Raw genomic sequence first — 19,930 nt, forward strand, 5'->3', positions numbered from 1 at the left:
AAAAGACCCTCCCTCCCATGGGCAGCCAAGCAGTCAGCAATTCTGGGCCTTCAACTATAAGTCAGGGAACTCTGACAGGGTGGGCCCCTGGGGATGTGATATTAGGGGCAGTAGTGCCTTGAAACACAGTCGTGTCAATGAGGTTGACCTCAAAGTCAGAGGCTGGCTGGGAACTGAGTCCTTCAGGTGGGCTGGTAGAGGGGCAAGAAATGGCAGCAGCAGTGATGGGCAAGTTGACCTGAGGAGGACCACTAGGACCCTACTGGGTGAGGAGATCTGCCAGGTGAAGAGAATCTGCCTGATGGTGGGATCACCATTTCAGAGGTGCTGGGAACAACAGGGAAGGCATCACTGGCATCTGCTTCAGCTGTCATTGAGGCCTTGGGTTTCAGAGGGTCTCTTTCCTCCCCACTTAAGAGGGGAATCTGGGACTGGCTTCAGCATAAAGGAGACAGGGATTGCAGCTTCTTCTGGATATGGCCAGTCAGGAGATGGTCTTTGCATACAGACTCACTGCCTAGTGAGATGGAGGGAGCAGGTTTGGGGACACAGCAAGTCAGCCCTGCCTGATACTTGGGAGTGAGCAGGGGTCAGCCAGTTAAGTGGACAGGGCTGGGGACAATGACTGTGAAGAGGTGACTGATAGGGGCTCTGACAGGGAGGAGGGAGGACTAGGGGAGCTGTGTGTCCTCTGAGATAAAGGATGAACGGTGTTGCCCCTCAGTTGGAATTTAGGGTGGCCACTGGGCCCTGACAATCCTGCCTCACCGAGGATCTCTTCTGCTGCGTGTTCCTGCTGGGGGCTGGAGAAAGAGCTGGTGGAGTGGACCTTACTCCAGGCAGGGGGAAAGAACTGGAAGGCTGCCAAGTGCTGTCACTGAAGATGGCCTTGGTGTCCCCCAGAAATGCACTGGGAGTGCCCTAGAGTGCTGCATCCGCCTCAGAGGCTAGATCTTTAGAGGTGATTCAAACTCACCTCGGGGGTGGTAGCAGTATAAGAGGGTCCCTTTGTCTTGTCTACAGGGGTTCCCAGTCTTGTCTCTTGGTTAGAAGGATAAACATCTTTTGTTTCTGAGGCCTGAAACTGTCAAGTGCCTCTGACCAGTACCTCCAGGTGTGTTTCTGCCCAATGGCTATGTGTGCATCCTTTCATGGTGGCTCTTCCACTGGGAAACCACTGAAGTTGCATCTGGACACCAAGGGCCTGTCTCACTTTCAATGAGACCTCTGGAGCACCTAGGCCTGGGATTTGGCCAGTGTACCTTCCTCTGTAGCTGTGGGAAACATGAGATAGGGCTGTATGAGATCAAGAGGCATTTTGTTTGGGACAGCTCTTACAAGAGTTGTAGGACTTCTTGTTGGACATACTTCTGAGCTCTGAGGACTGGAGGTATCTCTGTAGGAATCAAGCCTTTTAAGAAGGAAGAGAAGCCTGCATGGATCCCCAGAAACTGAATGAAGACTGTGTCCAGCATTCCATTAGGGACCCTTCCCTTATAGGCTGCCTCTCTTCGGCTGTGGGGTCCTTCTTCTCTTTGGCAGTCTCCTTCGCAGTCTCTCTGAGAGCCCTCAACATGACTTCTCTGTGGATTGGCCTTGGGCACATTGGGTGCTGTGGGTGGCATAGTGGTCACTACATACGCCTGTACTGCACAGGGAGTGAGACTGCAGAGTGTACATGCTGAGGAGCTGGACATACTTGCCCTGGGACCAGATAGCACTGCCATTCTCTGATGGCCTTGCCTGCCAAATAAGACACCATCCATAGAACCTCAAAACTCACATTGGAAATTGATGCCATTAAGTTAGATCCTATCACCCACAAGATTTATCATGGGATCAGGGGACCCAAGCATGCAGGCGGCTGCCATTCAGATGGAGATTTTTCAATGTCCCCTCCTCAATACCAGGGCCAGCACTGTGCCCAGAGGGATGCAAAGCAGAAGGAGGTGAGATGCCTTGCTTGCATGAGCACTAGAGGGCCTGTGTCTTCACTCATTTGCCAGATGCCTGAATCCCGAGGTGGTCAGATCCAACCTCTAAATGCCTCATCATCCCTAGCTATTAACAGAGGAAGCTCTCTGCTCACTTTACCATGTTGGGAGGGCAGAACACTCAGGTGCTTGCCTGGTTTAGGTACTGGTTTCCTGAGAGATGTGCTCAGGGCATCCTCTAGTGGCCTGAATAGATCATAACCGTACTTTTGTCTTCTTCATGGTGACAGTAGATAGAAGCCAGGCCAGCATTTTGGTTGATTATACTCTAGATCCAACAAGTAAGTTGGGAAAGGGATGAGCGCATATACACTGGGTTGCCTTACCCTTTTCATGGCAGGGATCTCACATTGACAATTTGTCTTTGTGTTCCTCCTGCAAAACATTACCCTCTGCTCTTTCTCTAAGGTCCTGTAATAGAGAATTATTTGACAGCTGAAAGAATGGGAAGAGTCAGGCATGACCAGAGACACCAGGGTAGGAAAACACCCATGGCGGACATGACCAGGTCAGGGCCAGTCTTCTCTGAGCCCCATCTAGCTCAGCCCTTCTGACTCCCAGCCTGGCTCACTGCTGGGCCATTCAGGACTGTTTACCATGAGTCAGTGGTGCAGTCCCAGGTTCAGGGGCAAGGGCAGCACTAAGGAAGGGGGTGAGGGGGCTGCAGAAACATCTCCTAGACCCTGAAGAGAGAAGGCCCCAAGTACCTGGATGAGACCAGGTTCCTCAGGGTGAACCTCATAAAGAGAGACAATGGGTGAGAGCTACAAAGAGAAGCTATGCATTACAAAGAGAGAAAGCAAAAAGAGATGAAAGGAAGGAATGTGTTATGGGCATCATGTTGCTGTGTTCATCTGAGTCCTCTGAATCTGCAAAGTAGTCTCTGGGTGGGTATGGATGGTGCTGATGATGTGGGGGTGGCCGTGGGAAAGGAAGTCGGAGTTAGAGGAGGTAGCAATGCAGACTCCGCTGCTCCAGGAAGGAAGTACCCTGAATTCTGGGTGATTGGCCCTCAGCTCCGAGTCCTCTCCAGGCTCCAGCCCTTGATGTCTGCAGGGAGGGAATGGGTGTCTGTTCTCTGACATGTTTTTCCAGCCTCACATTCTCTCCATGACCAGGAATGGATGGATGCCTGTGTCCTCCTGTCCCTCCTGCAGGAGATTACTGCCTCCACGAGAGTCTGTGCCTGTTATTAACTTCCTCCCTCTTGGCTCCTCTCCTGCTGTGTTCCCCTCCCTCTTCCTCTCCTAAGATATGCTTCATTTCCTTTCTACTGCCAAACTCCACCAATCATTTCCTTTCTACTGCCAAACTCCACCAAACTCCACCAATCGTTATGAAGTAGGGAAGCACTGGGGGACAGACAATCCACGTGCTGGCACCCACTCACTAAATCCACTGATTCTTCTTGTTGGGTAGTTGCTGTCCTGGGTCTGGCATTGCTGAGGACCTTGAGGGAGAAAGTGTCCATTACCTCCATGTAGCCTGTGTCTTTCTAAGTCTGACATGAACATATTCAGGAGACATTTTCACCTGAAACAACCCCAGAAATTCCTAGAAACATTACAAAGGGTGAGTGAAAGTTAGAGGACGCTAACTTACCCACTTTTCCTTAGGACGTATGACCCCATAAACGTATAGTCCTGCCCAGGGTTTGGCCCAACCATTGGAAGGAAAGCACTGAGCTTGCCTGAGTAAAGGTCACAGGGTGGTCATGACAAGGATGTGATGGGGGCAAGGCCAACATCACATGACAGGAACCCTTGGTACTGAGAGGAGCAGTGACCCCTGGACCTGCTGCCCAGAGTTTCTGCCCTCAGATCAATGACAGGTGACAGGTCAGTGGGGCTGTGAGTACAGGTGTTTGAAACAGGCCCAGCAGTCTCTCACATAGTCCTCTAGAGCTGCTGCCCACCGTGGAGAATCTGCAATGCGGCTGCACATGGACCTCCCTCAGATGGAAGCACATGCACCCACATGACTCTGGGAAAGGACACTGAAGCATATACAGTGATGCCAGAGATAATATTCCTTAACGTATGTGGGTGTGGGAGTGGTCCTTAAGGAGGAGCAAGCATGATAGAAACATGATGCTTCAAGTCCTAGAAGCTGAGCCGGAGAGAGTAACCTCTCATTCACCACCTGGCACACACTGGAACTTTGTCTCTAGGTCAGGTATCTGTGAGAGAGTTGTGTCCCTGCACCATTCATAAGAGGTGTGAAGCAGAACAGAACAAAACGAAGATCAGACATTCAGCAGTGGCAAAGGGAGGGGAGTGCAGGTTTCATGATAAATGGAAGTTGTAGAGAGCAAAGCGAGAACAGAATTTTTCTAAGACAGCACACTCAAAGCCCACAGACACAATTCCTCTTCCTATTATGTTATTAAGTTATGAATTGAGCAAATCAGACTTCTACACCTTTTTCCCTATTCTGACTTCACATGCACTTCTGCAGACTCCAGATCAGCAGGTGCAGCCCAGTTGTTACCTGGAACTCTCTCCCGTTGATTTCTACCTGAGTCCTGTTTGGACCTAGAGAGTCTTCCCCCATCTGGATGGAATCATCTTGAAGGCTCTCCACAATCAAACCTATAGGCACACACACATGAGCAATCTCATTACTGGAGGGAGGGGCCCAGCCATTCTTCCTACTGTGGTTGAGGTTTTGATGGGTCATCCAGTGCTCCCTGATTTTTTCCATGGGTTCTCAAAAGTTTTTTGGGCTTGGTGGAATCTGAGCCCTTCAATAAAACCCTCATCACAATTGTGAACTGAAATGTAATAGAGAAACTACAGGAATCAACTGTTCACACTCTCAGTTTTTCAAGTTTACTATAGCTCTCACAACCAAACTTAGAAACCAAATTCCAACTCTCAGGGATCCACATGAAATATGGCTAATGTGACTGAGCAACTTGACGTTTTCTTACCTTGGAATTAATTGAGTTAATGAATGACCGAATGAAATTAGTTATATGCAAAGAGATATAGGTTAGTGTCTAGCACCCTGGATAGCAGAGCTGTAGAACCCAAAGAAGAAGGAGATGTAACTGCCTATCCCTTCATTGTTCCTTGCTGAGTAATGTGTTGACCTAAAGGGATCATTCATTTTCCAGTATTTCCTGGGCTCATGCACCATTGCCAGGTACTTTTTGAGGTCTTGGGACACCAAAACAGTAAGGTCAACACCCACATCTTAGAAGCAGCGATGTAAAATTCAATGCAACCCCTATCCAAACCCCAATGTCATTTTGTAAAAACAGAATAGACCATGCTAAAATACCTATGCAACTTCAAATAGAGAAAACAATCTCAAGCATGAGGAAAAAGTGGAATCTCCACTCTTCCTGACTTAAAATGTGTTGTGATGAGCAATGGGTATTATATGCAACTAATGAATCATTGAACACTACATCAAAAAAAATGATGTATTATATGTTGGCTAATTGAACATAATGAAAAATTTAAAAAACACATATTGCAAGCTACAGTACTCTAACAATATGGTACTGCCATGAAAACAGTCAATTAGCATAGAGAGCCCCCAAAAGAACACACATACCTGGGCTCATGATCTTAACAAGAATGCCATGACTACATCATGGAGAAGAATAGCCTCTTCAACAATCAAGAGAATGGAAATGGAGAAGACATGTGCAAATTCACATTGCAAAAGGAACTAATATTCAAAATGTATAAGAAACTCCTGCATGTGAATTACAAAACAAAACAAAAACAAAAACAAACAAACAAAAACAAGAAAGCCACTAACCCAGTCTAAACATGGAAGAAAGGCTTGAATAGACATGACTTCAAAGAAGATGTACGAATGGCCAACAGACATATGAAAACCTGCTCAACATCACTGATCACCAGGGAACTGCAAACTCAAGGACAGTGAGATGTCACTTCACTTGCTCAGATGCCAGTTACAGAAAGAAAAAAAGGAAAGGAAAAGGGAGGAGACAGGAGGGAAAAGAAAGAAGAGAAAAAGAACCATAAGAATTTTGAAGAGGATATGGGTAATCAGAACCTTTGTACACAGTGGGAAGTTAAAATGGTACAGACATAATGAATTAAAAATAGTTACGAGTTTCTTAAAGAACTACAAATAGAAGTACCACATGATCCAGCAGTCACACTTCTGGGTATAGTGTGATGGGAAAGGAAACCAGCATCTCTAGGCTACATCTTCAACATTATACATACTGCAGTGTTCTACACAATAGCCAGGAAATGAAAACAGCCCCAGTGCCCATACACAGGTGAACTGATAAATTGATGAAGAAAAGGTGGTACCAAAAGTGCAGCGGAATATTATTCCAACTTCAAAGAAGAAGTGAACTTATCGTGTGCAGAACCAGGAATGAGCCTGCAGAGCCTTATTCTAAGTGTCATGTGCCAATCGCAGAAACAAAAATACTGTGTTTGCATGACCATGAGGTGTATAAAATTGTCAAAGTCATAGATGTTGACCTGCATGGTCCTCTGTGGGACCTACATCCACACCTTTCACAATCTCTGACTCACCACAAGCATGTGGGCTTTCTCTCTGCAGTCCTCACTAATGACTAGTCTTCAATGGGCTGTTAAACGCACATGAGCTGCCCTGGGTTATTTGCCCATGGAGGCCACTTAAAATATTGGGCAATGTTGTGACCTTGTAGAGGAGTATCTCCAGGTATGTAATGGATGTGGGACTTGCTCTGTGACTGATGGTCCCATAGCTGAGTGATAAGTGTCGATCGGTGTCCCAGAGCACTGGGACGTGGGCCTGGGTTCCTATTTTTGCTTTTCCATATAGAAGGCAAGAGCTTGGCCCATTCATCCCTGCAGCATCTCCTTCTGAGGGAAGGGAGTTTTAAGCAAACCTCTAGGTATGGCTATATTGAGGGAAGAATGGGGAATTGCATGCAATATGTTTATATTCATGCCTATGTCTTACGTATGTTTTGAGTTGATTTTCAGTTTCCATATTCACATCAGCATGGGTTGCTTCCCTCAGGTATATCTGTTACCTTTTCACAATACTTTCACTGTATATATCCTGTGTTCTTTGGTCTTTTGTGTTATTTGCTACCAGTTTCCAGCATATTCCATTCTTCTCCTTCTAGTTTCCTCTTCACACAGGTTTGCATTTTTCAAAGGAACATCAGGGAATCTGATCTGCTACCCCCAGGACAGACATAGCAGAGGAGCTTAGCCCCACTTGCATGAGTATCCTTTGAGTCTCCCAGGAAAATAAAATAAACTTGGGGCCTGGGGGGTTAGATCCCATGCACGTAGAATTACTGTGTTCTCAAAGAGAATGAGGCACAGTCAAAAGCCTGTGTCAATCTCTCCATAGGGTGCTTTTGGTGGGCAGGAAACACATCCAAAGGGAAGAGAAATCTATAGTGTAGGACACCATCCAAGAAAATAGTTGATTGCCTGATAGGCAAATGTACGTTTTGGCTTCTTTGCTCCTTCTCATTTTTTCTCATTTCTTTTTATATTATCAACAAAATAAAATTTTTGTTATATACTTGAAAATGAGTGAATAACTTTTTATCAACTTTAGTGGGTTCAATATACTAGCAATCAGAATGGGTCTCACGGTTCATTCATACTAAGCAACATACTAAGTCCAGCCTGGACTAGGGATGCTGGAAATGGGGGTGGAAGCTGAAGAATGCTGTGGCTTAACTCCCATATCACTTACACCAGGAATATAAATCTATTCTTGGGGGGAAGGGAAGATCGAAGCCAGTTCTTTCTGTTTTCTCTTTTTGCCTAGGTAAGGAAGTAACTTCTTGCTTACTTCTCAATCACTTGGCAGATAAATGACTTTCAATTTCAGAAAACATGCTCTAGGGGACTCTGTACCTCTCAGTAGTATTGGAACACTGCTCAGTAAAACCATGCATCGGTGGATACGAAAAATATCCAGTTATTTCACAAGAAACTAACTTAAAATATAAGTGACATGCAAACCCCAAATTCACATAGGTCGGGTAGGGGGTGCCTAGAAAATACGTCAAAGGAGACAGGAAATTATCCACTAGAGAATCTGGAATGGAGAGTATTATATTCACATTTGGAAGGTATGCTGAGATATGATAAAATATGTCTGGTGGTATTTGTGAAATTAAGTTTAAGGCATGGGGCATGCCTACTTAGCCACTCAAACTCCAAGCAACTGAGATGATATACAAATGAGCAGCTCGTGTGACTTTTAAGCAGGAGAAAATGAAACATTAAGGTGCTGTACTACAAATCACTGCTTTCAAATACAAGCCTCTATCAGTATGACTATTTGCAAATGACAGAAAATCCAAATTTAACTGGTTTAACAAAAGATGTGTTTTGGCTCACACTGAAAAGCCCAGAGCTAAGTCTCTCTCAGGTAAGGCTTGGACTAGTGGCTCAATGTCACCAAGGACCCACTTTTTCTCTAGTTTGCCATTATCTTCTTTGGTATTGCCTTCATTCTCAGGCTCCACATGCTAACATCAGGAAGCTCCAGACTCCCCTCACTTGTCCTTTTAACAGAAAAAAAAAAAAAGTGTTGCCCTAGTTCAAGGCCTCATATCTTCCTCTATATCATACAGAGGAGGACAGAGAGTGTCTTCTTTGGTTGTTTTCAAAGAAAAGCCCCTCTCTTTCAGAAGGCCTACTAAATACCTCCTCGTATCTCCTTGGTTCTGTGCCCAAATAGGACAAGTTGATGGACCTGGGCTTAGGATGTTGGGGGTGAGGCCAAACCACATGGCTGAGAAAGGATGTTTTCCCAAAGATTATTTAGGCTATTGTCACCATAAAGAAGGAGAATGGATGCTGGGAACCGAATCAGAGATGAATAATATGGAACCCTGACTTGACCATGACAAAGACATGCTCAGAATTGCAGGTACTGGTTTGCAACTGAGTTGCTTCTAAGACAACTCTGTAGCTCCTTCTGAGTTGTAAAACAGAAGGGATTTCATTATTTGTTACCCCCAGGAATTTCTGGGCAGGACAGCTAATTTTCATATGTGAATGACCCCATACAGTATTTTTACATTTCCTCACTTTCAGATCCTACTTTTGAAAACTTTGAAGACAAAATTTTACCATAATCAATTTTGATTTTAATATATTGCTAATTGCAATTTATCAAAAAGTATCTTAAACTTCGAATTTTTCTTTTATATTTAAATTTCTCCAAAATTTAGGAAGTATTAATTTCATTCCTCTTCTGACTTTGAGATGTGTGGGAAGTGTTACTACAAATTGGAAGGTCTTCCATGTTATGAATCCTTCATCACAGACTACGGTCTTTGATATAGGCTCAGGGCTTTCAAGTACCTGTCTCTGGGGCTCTGGTAAGAAGAAAACCAGTCAGGAATTCTCTTAGTAGGGGGCATCAATTTCTATATGCTATTTCTTAATCCCTCTGAAATACACATCTTTTGCTGTATTTTGATAATTCTCTCATCGTGATACTCCTAAAATTTGTCTTGCCATTCGACCACTCTGCCTACAAATATTTCCATCTTTGAGGAAAAGAGTTCCTAGGGTCGATCAACTTCCATGATCCTCCTCCATTAATCCAAACTGTTTCTTCTCTTTTGTGGTTTCATTTCTATGGGTTGCTCTTCTATTCATTCTCTCTCTCCCATTTTAGGATACTGATGTCATCTAGCATACATATCATCCTCACTCTGGGAGCTTATTAATATTTAGGATTCTAATGATCACCCCTTGTAGCACTAGTCAAAGCATACAACCCTCTATCAATTGTGCCTGTGTAATGTGTTTGCTGGTAATATTGCCAATCTCTCATTGACTGTTCTTAGTATCTCTTCCTGGCACTTCCACCTGTCCAACTCCCTAAATACTGAACTGGTGTTTCATAGGACTCTATCCTGGGTCCTCATATTTTGCTATACTCTCTGGGGCAATACCATCCAATAGAATCTTCTGAAATGATGAAAAAAAAATTCTATGTCTACACTATCCAGTATGTTCTGGCCAATATAAGAACCTAAATTTTAAATCTAATTTAAATACCTACATATAGCCCCTGGCTACTGTGTTCGGTAGAGCCACTCCAGGGGATTTCGTTCATTTCTTCCCATGGCTTTAAATACCTTCTGCTCATTTGAGGACTCCCACATGCAACTCTAGATATGACCAACCCTGAGCTCTAGCCCACATATACAACCACCACTTGAAATTTCTACTTATACATCTCATATGTATCTCAAATGTTAATCCATAACAGAGTTCTCGGTTTCTCCTTCCCCAAACCCATTCCCATTCTAGTCTTATTCATTCCAGTAAGTGGTCTGCTGTCTAATTCAACTGCTCAAACCACAAACCACAAAGCTGTCCCTAATTCTCTCTGTCACTCCTGCATCCACTGTTAGCAGGTCACTGATTTTTATTTCCAAACCATATTTTAAACACATTTTCTCTCCATCTCTACTACCACCACCCACTCCAAGTCATTATCATCTCCGACCTGGATTGCTAGCCATCTCCAACATGGTCTCCTTTCACCTTCCTCCCTCTACAAACCACTGGCTACTTATCAGTCGACAATCATCCTAAAATGTGAATCCAACATGTCATTCCTCCACTAAATACCCTTTAATGCCCTTTCACGTAGGATGGAATTTAATGATCTGGTCCACCTGTGTCTATAAATCTAACTTATGCCTCTCCTACTCTTGATCATTAAGTTATACCCCAAAACTTTTGGTTTCTTGAACATGCCAAACCCTTCACACATCAGTCTGCAGAGCAGTTCCCTCTGCAGGCTGTTCTTCCCATTCTTGATACATGTGCCTTCTTCTCATTCTGAGATTTAGCTTTAATATTACCTCTTAGGCTAGGCCTTCCCTGACCATTTATATAAAGAGGCTCCCTCTCCATCATTCTCTCTCTCTCTGTAGCATTCATTTCCTTCATAACACTTAGCCATTTTTTAATAAATTACTTGATTTTTTTTGTTTGGTCTTTCTCACTAGATGAATGTTCCAGAAAGGCAGGAAGCAGGTCTGCCTTACCATTGTTCATGCAGCACCTAGCACAGTGCTTTGCATATAAGCAGGTGCTCAGTGATATTTGCTTCATAAACTTCCCCCAAATGCCTGTTCACATCACTCAATTCCATTCCTTGGTTCTGTGTAGTACTAAAATTTCAATGCTTATTAGAGGTTACCCTAACTGGACTATGCTAAGCCAAGTTCTCCTTACTACATGGTTTTAGACTTCAGCAATCAGTATGTTTGCAATTTTCAGGAAGTATTAGTTTAGTCCAAGCCAGCCTCTGGCCTCTCTTCCTTGTTCCTTAGTCAGCAATTATATTACCTGGTAGGGAGCTTCTAAAGTGGAATGCCTAATGAGCAGAGGCAAAGTGCAAACTGAAAAATGGCTCTAAAGGTGAAGTCTGGAATGTACGTTTCATCAGTTTTAGCCAGCACTCTTCTCTGAATAGGGCCTTTGTTTCTCTAACAGTCAATAGCTTACTACTGGAAGCTCCAGCTTACTGGTAGAATGTGGGATATCATGACAAAAGAAGGGAAAGACTGGAAGGGCATCTGGGGTAGTCGAACAATGAGAAGGGTTGTAGCTATACAAATTTTTATGAAAACAAAATAAAACAAAAAGCCTACATATTTCCAGTCCCAGAGTACTATCTTCTAACACAAGGGGAATCAGACATCTCAGACTACCCTCCACTACTTTCCTTAAGTTACCTTGGTGACCTCAAGGTGGACCACAACCTCAGAGGAAGAAAGTAAGTTCTGGGGTTGGCAATGTACCTGCACTGTAATCTAGAGAAAATATGGTTTTCAGTAAGGTAGACTTATGAAAACTGAGTACTTGTAAATAGAAAGAATACATCCAGGAACACACACAACTAGTACCAGTGGCTGTCTCTGAGAAGGTACACTGGGAGATTTACTTTTCACTGAACACCTTTTTGAACTATTTCAACTTTTTTTTTTTATCATGAGCATGTTATAGCTAGTCAAAAATAAATACGTTTCAAAATCTGTAAAACATAAAATACAGTGTTGGTCCTCAAAGAGCCATTCAGCTGGACTTACACACATAAGACATTAGAATCTAAGATAGCACATAGTGAAATACCAATTTGGACAGTACTGATGACAAGTAGAAGAGGAAGAGAGATCTGTTTGGCTGACAGAGCTGGGTCTTAGATAAGGGAGGGAAATTTTTAGCCTAGGGAAACTTGAGCAAATAGAAATGAGCAGAAGCAGAAATGTGCACAAATAAAGAATAGTAGACTCTGGATTCAGACACACCTGCTTCCAATCTCAATTCCATAACACATTAGCTAAGTGACCTTGAATGAGTTTTGTAACTTCTTTCAACCTCAGACGTCTCATTTGTAAAATGAGGAGTACCCACCTGAACAGGATTAAGAGAAACTAAAGATTGTATGTAAAGTGGTTAGCATAGTATCTGACAGAGAAGACACTCAACTAAAATTTGCCTAGCATGAACGTGGTAGAACAGGACAACCAGTCTTGCTAGATCAAGGGGAATCTGTTCAGAAGGGGCAAGATAATACTGGCGACTAGAGTTAAAACAAACTGTGGACAACCACCTCGTTTTGTCTCCGGAGTTCCTGGTGCCTAAGAATTACAAACAAGTACCGCTATTATATGTTTGCTAATGTTCAAGAAAGTGAGAGGTTGGACAATTGCAGAGTTATTCTCTAGCATGGCGCCTCTGGTGCTTAATCAGAACAGAATTCTGACTGAAGGCCTTCCCGCAGTCATTACATTTATAGGGTCTTTCCCCAGTATGGATTCTCTGATGTCGGATAAGGTGTGCCTTGCAGATGAAGCTTTTCCCACAGTCCATACATTCATGGGGCTTCTCCCCCGTGTGGACTCTCTGGTGCTGAGCAAGATCGGAGTTCCACATGAAGCCTTTCCCACAGTCCTTGCATTCATAAGGCTTCTCCCCAGTGTGTATTCTCTGATGTCGAAGTAGGGCTGGGTTCCGAGTAAAGCTTTTCCCACATTCCTTACATGTGTATGGTTTCTCCCCAGTGTGGATTCGCTGATGTTGTGTAAGGCTTGTGTTCTGACTAAAGCCCTTCCCACATTCCTTACATTCAAAGGGTTTCTCTCCAGTATGTATTCTCTGGTGCCGAATCAGATTTGATTTCCAAACAAAGGCTTTAGCACATTGTTGACACACGTAGGGTTTCACCCCGGTATGAATTCTCTGATGTGCAATGCAATGTGATCTAAAACTGAACATCTTCCCACATTCCTTACATCCATAGACCCTCTCTCCATTATGAATTCTCTGATGTTGGTCAAAGTCTTCATTTTGATCAAAACACTTGCCACATTCTTCACATATATAGAACACCTGCTGACTGAGAATTTTCTGACGGATAACAAGGTGGGTATTCACATCGGTGTTCTCCGAACTATCTTCTCCTGACACCATCTCATCTTTGACAATCACTTCTATAATATCATTTGCAGTGTTCTCCACACTTCTCCCATTTGAGTAGTCAGACCATCTCCCTAACCTGCTTTTTAACTCCTCACAGGTTTTTCCAAACCAGAGTTCCTGGGAACCATACCACCGAGGTCTGCATGATACCACCATGTGGTCCTTTGCCTCCTCAAAATGTTCCTCCTTCAGAGCAAAATCTTTCTCACTCTTCAACACACCCTCTGAAAGAAGAAATCAAAGCTGCAAATGTCGTCATTACCCAGGACAGAGCAAGTAAGATCACCAAGTGGTACTGATGTGTCCATTTCACTCCAAGTGCCACCCCTGTGTCTCAGTGGCCCTGTTCTAGCTGAAAATGGCACAACAAGGCTATCATACAGAAAGCAACCAATGTGTATGCCACAGAAAGGCAAAAACTAGACAGAGTCCCTGAGAGCTATGATTCCCAAGCACCAGGTGAGCTCTCCAGAAATAGTTGAGTTGAATCTAAGGGAGACAAGTCAGAATTTCTTCTAGGTAGTCTGGTTTCTCACACGAGAAAGCCAGGGTTCAGGACAGAGGACCTGTTCGGAAATAACAAATCCTTGTGGTATACCTGGGGAACCTGAACTTGTCACACACAGGGGGAAGCAACAGGGAGAATCTTCCTCATACTGGTCAACACTAAAAGGAAATGTGGTCTTCTCATTCAATCCAGTTCCCAGTTCCACCATGAAAAGTGCTTCCCCAAACTACTTCAGGCAAAGACTGCCTCTTCTTTGCTCCCACAGTGCTTTGTTTTTACCTCTGTTACAGCATTGGACTTTGCTATACTTATACATTTATGCATATGTATATGTTTATGTAAATTATACATTTATGTATATGTATGCATATTTATGTATATGTATATGTAGAATGTACCATTAGACTGTGAGGCCCTGCAAGAGAGGAGCCATACATTACTTGCTTTCTGATCCCTAAAAACTAACAGAATGAATAAAATTCAGCATTTACTTTTAAAATTTCAGTTGACCATAGCAGCCAGTAGACCACTTATTCTGTTAGAGCCTAAGACCCAAGACCCAACAGAATTGATCATGTCCAAATGAAAGCTGGAAGTTTAGAGTTTAACTTTGCTCTTCATTAAATGGTTGACTTGAGGATTTCTCAAGGGAGTTTTATTTAGAACATAAATAGTAAAATGGAATTTTAACAGTTTACAAAGAAAGACAGTGGAAAACTTGTGCCTGGGAGGAAAGTGCTTGTTTCCCCTCACTTACCAGTACAGATTAGGCTTGGACCCTCTCCTTGCGGTTTCAGGTTCAATGGCTCTTCCACCTGCTCAAGATGGGAGATCCCAGCAGGCTTTAGAAATGGACATCCTGCCAGGGTCAAGATATAAATAAGGCTGGCTCAGTCAGAGGATTGGGACGCACTGGGAAAGGAGCAGAGATGGAAGTGGTAAGGGAGAATGAAGGTGGAAAGACTGGTACACAGGTGATCTAAAACTTGAGGAGAACAATATAAAGGATAGAAAAGAGATGCACAGCAAAGCTGGGATTCCATTAATTTCCCAGAACATGAAAATGAATCACTCATTTTTAAATGCCAAGAAGAAATAGGAGGGACAAGGTCTCTTCTTTACCTCCCCTAGAAGGCAAAAGCCAACTGACATGGAAAATAATCAGGATGGGATGGAATTGCAAGTAGTTCCTGAGGCTATGCTGGGAAGCCAGTCCTTCAGCTTCCTCCCTATCTATCCACCTATCTATATTGCCTTCTCTTTCTACAAAGGGCCAACTATGGGTTGGTCTCTCTATGGCACCCATTAGACATGGTCCTAAAGCCTCACTCAACCATTTCCAGAAGTCACTTCTTATTCTAATGACAGACACTTCTAATAGCAAAGGTCCACTTGAACAAACTTTTCTTTAGGCTTAGCTAAGATTTTGTCTCTTTGGAACTCCCATCCAAAGCTTCTTAAAAAAAAAAACAGAACAATTCCTCACCCTCCAAATGACCACCTTCTATATTGCAAAAGCCAAGGACTGTGTGTCCCCTGATATTCTCTTCTTTAAGACAAAAATGGACTTTGAATAGGAGCATGTACTCAAAGGAAATTTGCTACAGGTCAGGGAGCGAGGGTTTTACTCAAGAAAGCTGTCAGCTTTCTGCCTAGAGCCAAGGTGGGAAATTCCCATGGGTGGTAGGAGAATAAGCACTGAGATCCTGAGAGAAGGCAGAGGACACTACAGTTGTCTCTCTACATCCAATCTACCACCACTGCCAACCACCCCCCTTCCGTCATCCCCACCATTATGGAGTAGCCATGCCCTTTGTAGGGGAGTGGTCCCAACTGTAGTTCCTAGTATAGCCCTCACTGGTCTAAGTCAAGCAGGTTAACCTATCCCACTCACTCCAAGAGAAATAGTTTCAGAAACTGGCAGTCCAGGCCAAGACCATCAGTGCATGCTTCTCTGGCCACAGAGATTGGTTTAGAGTTGCCATAAGACTTAAGATGGTACATCACAAAGGCCTGAGGAAGGCCTGCCCTATTTCTCTTCCTAGGTATGAAGAAGCAGAGCCTTGGTTACAACTATCAGTCATCTTACAACCACAAGAGGAGCCAGACTGTAGACAAAGCCAACATACAAGGAGATAGAAAAGAGCAGAGACTGAAATTTAGATCAAGGTGTACCTTCACCCTACCTATGAACTTCCTACTTACAGGAAACAGTAAATTCCCCGTTTTTGTTTAAGCCAATCTGAATCAGGTTGTTACTTGCAATCAAAAACATCCTAATATGGAAAGACTGCCAGACACAGCAAGGAATTGTGAGAATGGGGAAATTGAAGGTACAGCTCAAGTTCCATGGGCCCACAGAAGAGCTTCCGCAGGAAGAAGATGGAACAGGGCCAGGGAGGCAAAAAGGGGACATAGTTTTCACAGGGAAATTAGGAACAGGAAAGCCCTGTGTTGGGCTGAAAGGAATGCCAGGGCTTTGCCCAGCAGAAACCCCTGAATTGGAACTATAAGGCTCAGGGTGATTGGGCCTTCTTGATTTATAATGATAAAGAGGGGCATGACGCCACAAAAAGGCAGTCAGAATCTTCTGCTGGAAGACTATAAGGAGGTGGAGAATGTAGAAAGGCCAGCCCAGTGTGTCAACAGCAAAGTCAGGGAGAACAGATGAATGGAGGCCATGAGGAGAACAGTGGAGACGGGTTCAAGGCCAAAGAGGTGAATGAAGAGGAGCCAGGGTGAATAATAAACAGACTCAAGAAGATGGAAAATCGTGGGAGCACAGAAAAAGAAGAAGAAGAAAAAAAAAGGAATTCCACTGGTGTCTATAGCACTAGGTTAAGAGAATGCATACTGATTACATTTTAAAGATCAAGACAAAGGAACTGGTCAGATGACTGGCACCTGTCTTCACTCACCTGAGGAGATGCCCCTCGGGCCCTCTCCATCCAGAGCTCCCTGAGGAGCTTTGCACCAGGGTGCTTCCCCTCGTTCCAGCTGGGAAATCAGAGCCGGTTTAGGAAATGGATATGCTGCTTGCAGGGAAGGAAATGGGACAGGCAGGTGAGTGGGGTGACAGAGAGCAATCCCAGGGCTCCTCCCAGGCTTTGTCTTTAGGGCAGAGGGGAAAGAAGGGAATTAACTAGGGAGAGCAAGAAAAGGAAGTCCAGGGGAAGGGACCAGAGACTGGGGGATGGAGGGGGAGCAGGAGACTTACAAAGGTCAGGAATTAGAGTAAGAGGTACTCAATAACAGTCTGAGTAAGCACATGGATGACTCCACTCATTGAGAGATTGAGCTTTCTTGTTCTCTCCCTCTCTTACAGCTCTCAAGTTCAGACATCTGCACAAGGATGCTTGGTACTGGGATCGATCTCCCAAAGGGAGCGGGTGGGAAACTGAACACTTGGTGGGGCACCAGGAATCTGGTGGGGCATTACTGGGGCACCAGGAACTGCTCTTTTTCTACTCTACCCCCAGCTGGGAGTCAGGCAGCTCTCACCCTGGGGCAAGAAAGTCTGATACGAGGCTCAAATGTATACCAGGACTTCCTAGCAACCACTGAGGCTGGGTCATTAAGAATCCGAGGTTCCAAAGTTGACACTCAGGTGGGGGTTATCCAAGTCTCCTGAGCTTCTAAGGCAGAAGGAGCCAGGAAACTCTGAAGGGCAGAAGCAGAGGCCAAAAATAAAATCCTTACCCAGGGAAGCCACAGCCCCATAATTCTCCAGCATCACATCCCTGTACAGGACCCTCTGAGCAGGGGCCAGGCTGGTCCACTCGTTCTCAGAGAAGTAGACGGCCACATCCTCGAAGGTCACTAAATCCTGAAACAACATGTGTTTAAACACCCTAGGACAATCCCAGACCCAGGCCTGGAGTAAGGGGTAGACCAGGCACTAAGAAGTACTGGAAGGGATGCCAGTCGAGTTTCTGGATTCTGAAGGTCTCTGGAACTCTCTGCCGATTTGCACCCCTACTTACTTACAAAGATATAAGGGATCAGCCATCAATTTTTCATGTCTCTTCATCCCTTCTTCTTTTTCGTGAGTCTCTGCAAGTTTTCCCTTTTCATCCTTGTGGCCCAAACAACGATATGGACTCTAAGTACCCTCCTTTCCCACAGCAGGCCCTCTGTCAGAGGTCATCAATCCCTGATAAGAAGTACAACTACGACCAATCGTACAACTACGATCAACTGACTGAGCCTTTGGCAGGCACTTTACCTATATTAAACTTTGTATATGCCTCACAGCCTATGAGGAGTGGATCAGACTCATTTTAGAAGAAACAGGCTCAGAGAGTCACTGCCCCCAAAGTTCCAGAATGGAGACAGAATTCAGGGCTGTTTGCCTCTGCAGCTGTTCTCTGCTGGGACACACTGCCTTCTAGCCTCACTCCAGCCACCCCGCTGCCCCTATGTGAGGCTCTTTCTCTTCTCTCCCTCCCCCTCATTGTCATGGGCCACAGGGGCAGCTAAAGGCACCTCAGAATACCCAGGCTGCTCTGGAGATCCACACTCTGACTTGACTCCCTGCACTCTGCCACTCCAGCACATTCTCTCAAACGTGGCACCCAACTCTCTTCCCCACTTCTCAGTCTCAAATGCCCCCCTTTTCCTGTATCTCTGGGAGCCCAAGCTTCTGCACTTTCTCTTACCTTCTTCCTTAAGAAACACAAGAAGGACTAATGAAGAGCCATCAAGGTTTCTAATTCCAAGCCACTGCCTCATTCAGGATCTCAATCTCCATACTACTGAGAGGCTGAAACTGCTGCATTTCACGTAGGTCCTTGCCTTACAAAGTCAGCACAGCGACTCACCCAGCACCCCAGGGCTCAAAGACTGGCTGGTTCACCCTTGCCCCACTCAAAACATCCAAATCCTCTGCGCCGTGGGCAATTCCAGGTGACCCCGCTCACCTGCCAAGAATCATCTCCTGCACCACCCCCCCCCCCCAATCCCCTAGCCTGTCACCTGTCACGAACCCAAACCCCTGCCTTGCCCAGATCTGTGTCCTTGCACCTGCAGCTCCCCCTGCCTGGAGATGCAGTTCCTCCCTCCAGGGCCGGCAAACTCAGATTCATCCCAAGACCCACCTCAAACATAACCAGCTCGGTAAAAACCAGGGACATGGAAATGCTGGACATTCGTCGCGGCGCACAGCGCTCTGTGAACACCTCTGCCCCAGTGCTTGGCTCCCGCCTGTGCAGCTGCACGTGGGTTTCCCCTGCTGGCGCCAGTCTGGGGATGTCGAATCCGTTCTGCTCCCTGCCTGTTCCTCCGGCCCCTCCACTCTGGGCTGCACCCCGAGTTCCCGGTCGCCGCACTGCCCCCTCCGCCCCTCGTTGTGGGCCTAGAGCCCGGGGCAGAGCCGAGCCAGCTTCGTGGCGCCGGCCCCGCACTCACCGGGCGCGCCCGGACCGGTGCGGGCTGTCCCGGTAGCAGCTCGAGTGCAGGGCCGAAGGGGTCCCCGATCGCCAGGGCCGCAGCCGCCATGGCCCAGGCCGCCCTCCCGGGAAGGGAGCGCGCGCCGGGCCCGACGGGGGGCTGCCCGGGGTTGGGGAGAGACGCTCCGGACCCGGACGGGTCTGATAGGGCGGCCCTGCGCCCGGCAGCCGGCCGCGCACGTTCCGCACTCCACTCCCCGCAAGGCGGGCCAGCCCCGCGCCAGCTCCCCACGCTTTGCGCGAGCCAGAGCTCCGCACCGGAGAAGTGGAGGCGGCTGCACTCTTACCACTCTGGCTTCTCTAGGACGGCGGAGGGCGCCACGTCTCTGTGGTCCTCCCTTCTCGCCCTAAAAAGAAACAGGGAGCCCCAAGCGCGTCCGGCTCTTCCAGAGGCAGTAGCTGGCTCGGGGCGCCGCTGTGGGGATGCAGCGGAGCGGGCGGTTGGGGAGAAGGCTTCCTCTGGGAATTCTTTCCCAGCCCTCCCCTTCCCACTGACCACCCTTCTGC

The 19,930-nt window shown here is 45.8% G+C and overlaps 1 protein-coding gene across 2 annotated transcripts; it reads right to left on the reverse strand.

The window, feature by feature from the left end:
• Window positions 1–11,884: 11,884 nt before the first annotated feature.
• Window positions 11,885–19,678, reverse strand: ZNF662 (zinc finger protein 662). Of its 2 annotated transcripts, none has more exons than XM_046001562.1 (5): window positions 19,383–19,678; window positions 17,676–17,802; window positions 16,895–17,008; window positions 14,734–14,835; window positions 11,885–13,692 (listed from the first exon to the last, which is right to left on the reverse strand). In XM_046001562.1, exons 1-5 carry the CDS (start codon window positions 19,470–19,472, stop codon window positions 12,704–12,706), a joined length of 1,422 nt encoding a protein of 473 aa, XP_045857518.1. In that variant the 5' UTR covers window positions 19,473–19,678; the 3' UTR covers window positions 11,885–12,703. The 2 variants fall into 2 exon arrangements, with proteins under 2 accessions (XP_045857518.1, XP_045857519.1); XM_046001563.1 differs by having other exon boundaries at window positions 19,073–19,431.
• Between the last annotated feature and the right edge of the window lie 252 nt (window positions 19,679–19,930).

This window comes from Meles meles, chromosome 4 (genome assembly GCF_922984935.1).
Source record: "Meles meles chromosome 4, mMelMel3.1 paternal haplotype, whole genome shotgun sequence".
Taxonomy (NCBI): Eukaryota; Metazoa; Chordata; class Mammalia; order Carnivora; family Mustelidae; genus Meles; species Meles meles.

Coding starts and splice junctions, on each gene's coding strand:
- ZNF662 (XM_046001562.1), bottom strand. CDS start 19,472: ATGGCGGCTGCGGCCCTGGCGATCGGGGACCCCTTCGGCCCTGCACTC. Junction 17,009..17,675: donor TGGGGCTGTGGCTTCCCTGG/GTAAGGATTTTA, acceptor CCCTGCAAGCAG/CATATCCATTTCCTAAACCG. Junction 14,836..16,894: donor CCCGAGGGGCATCTCCTCAG/GTGAGTGAAGAC, acceptor TGACCCTGGCAG/GATGTCCATTTCTAAAGCCT.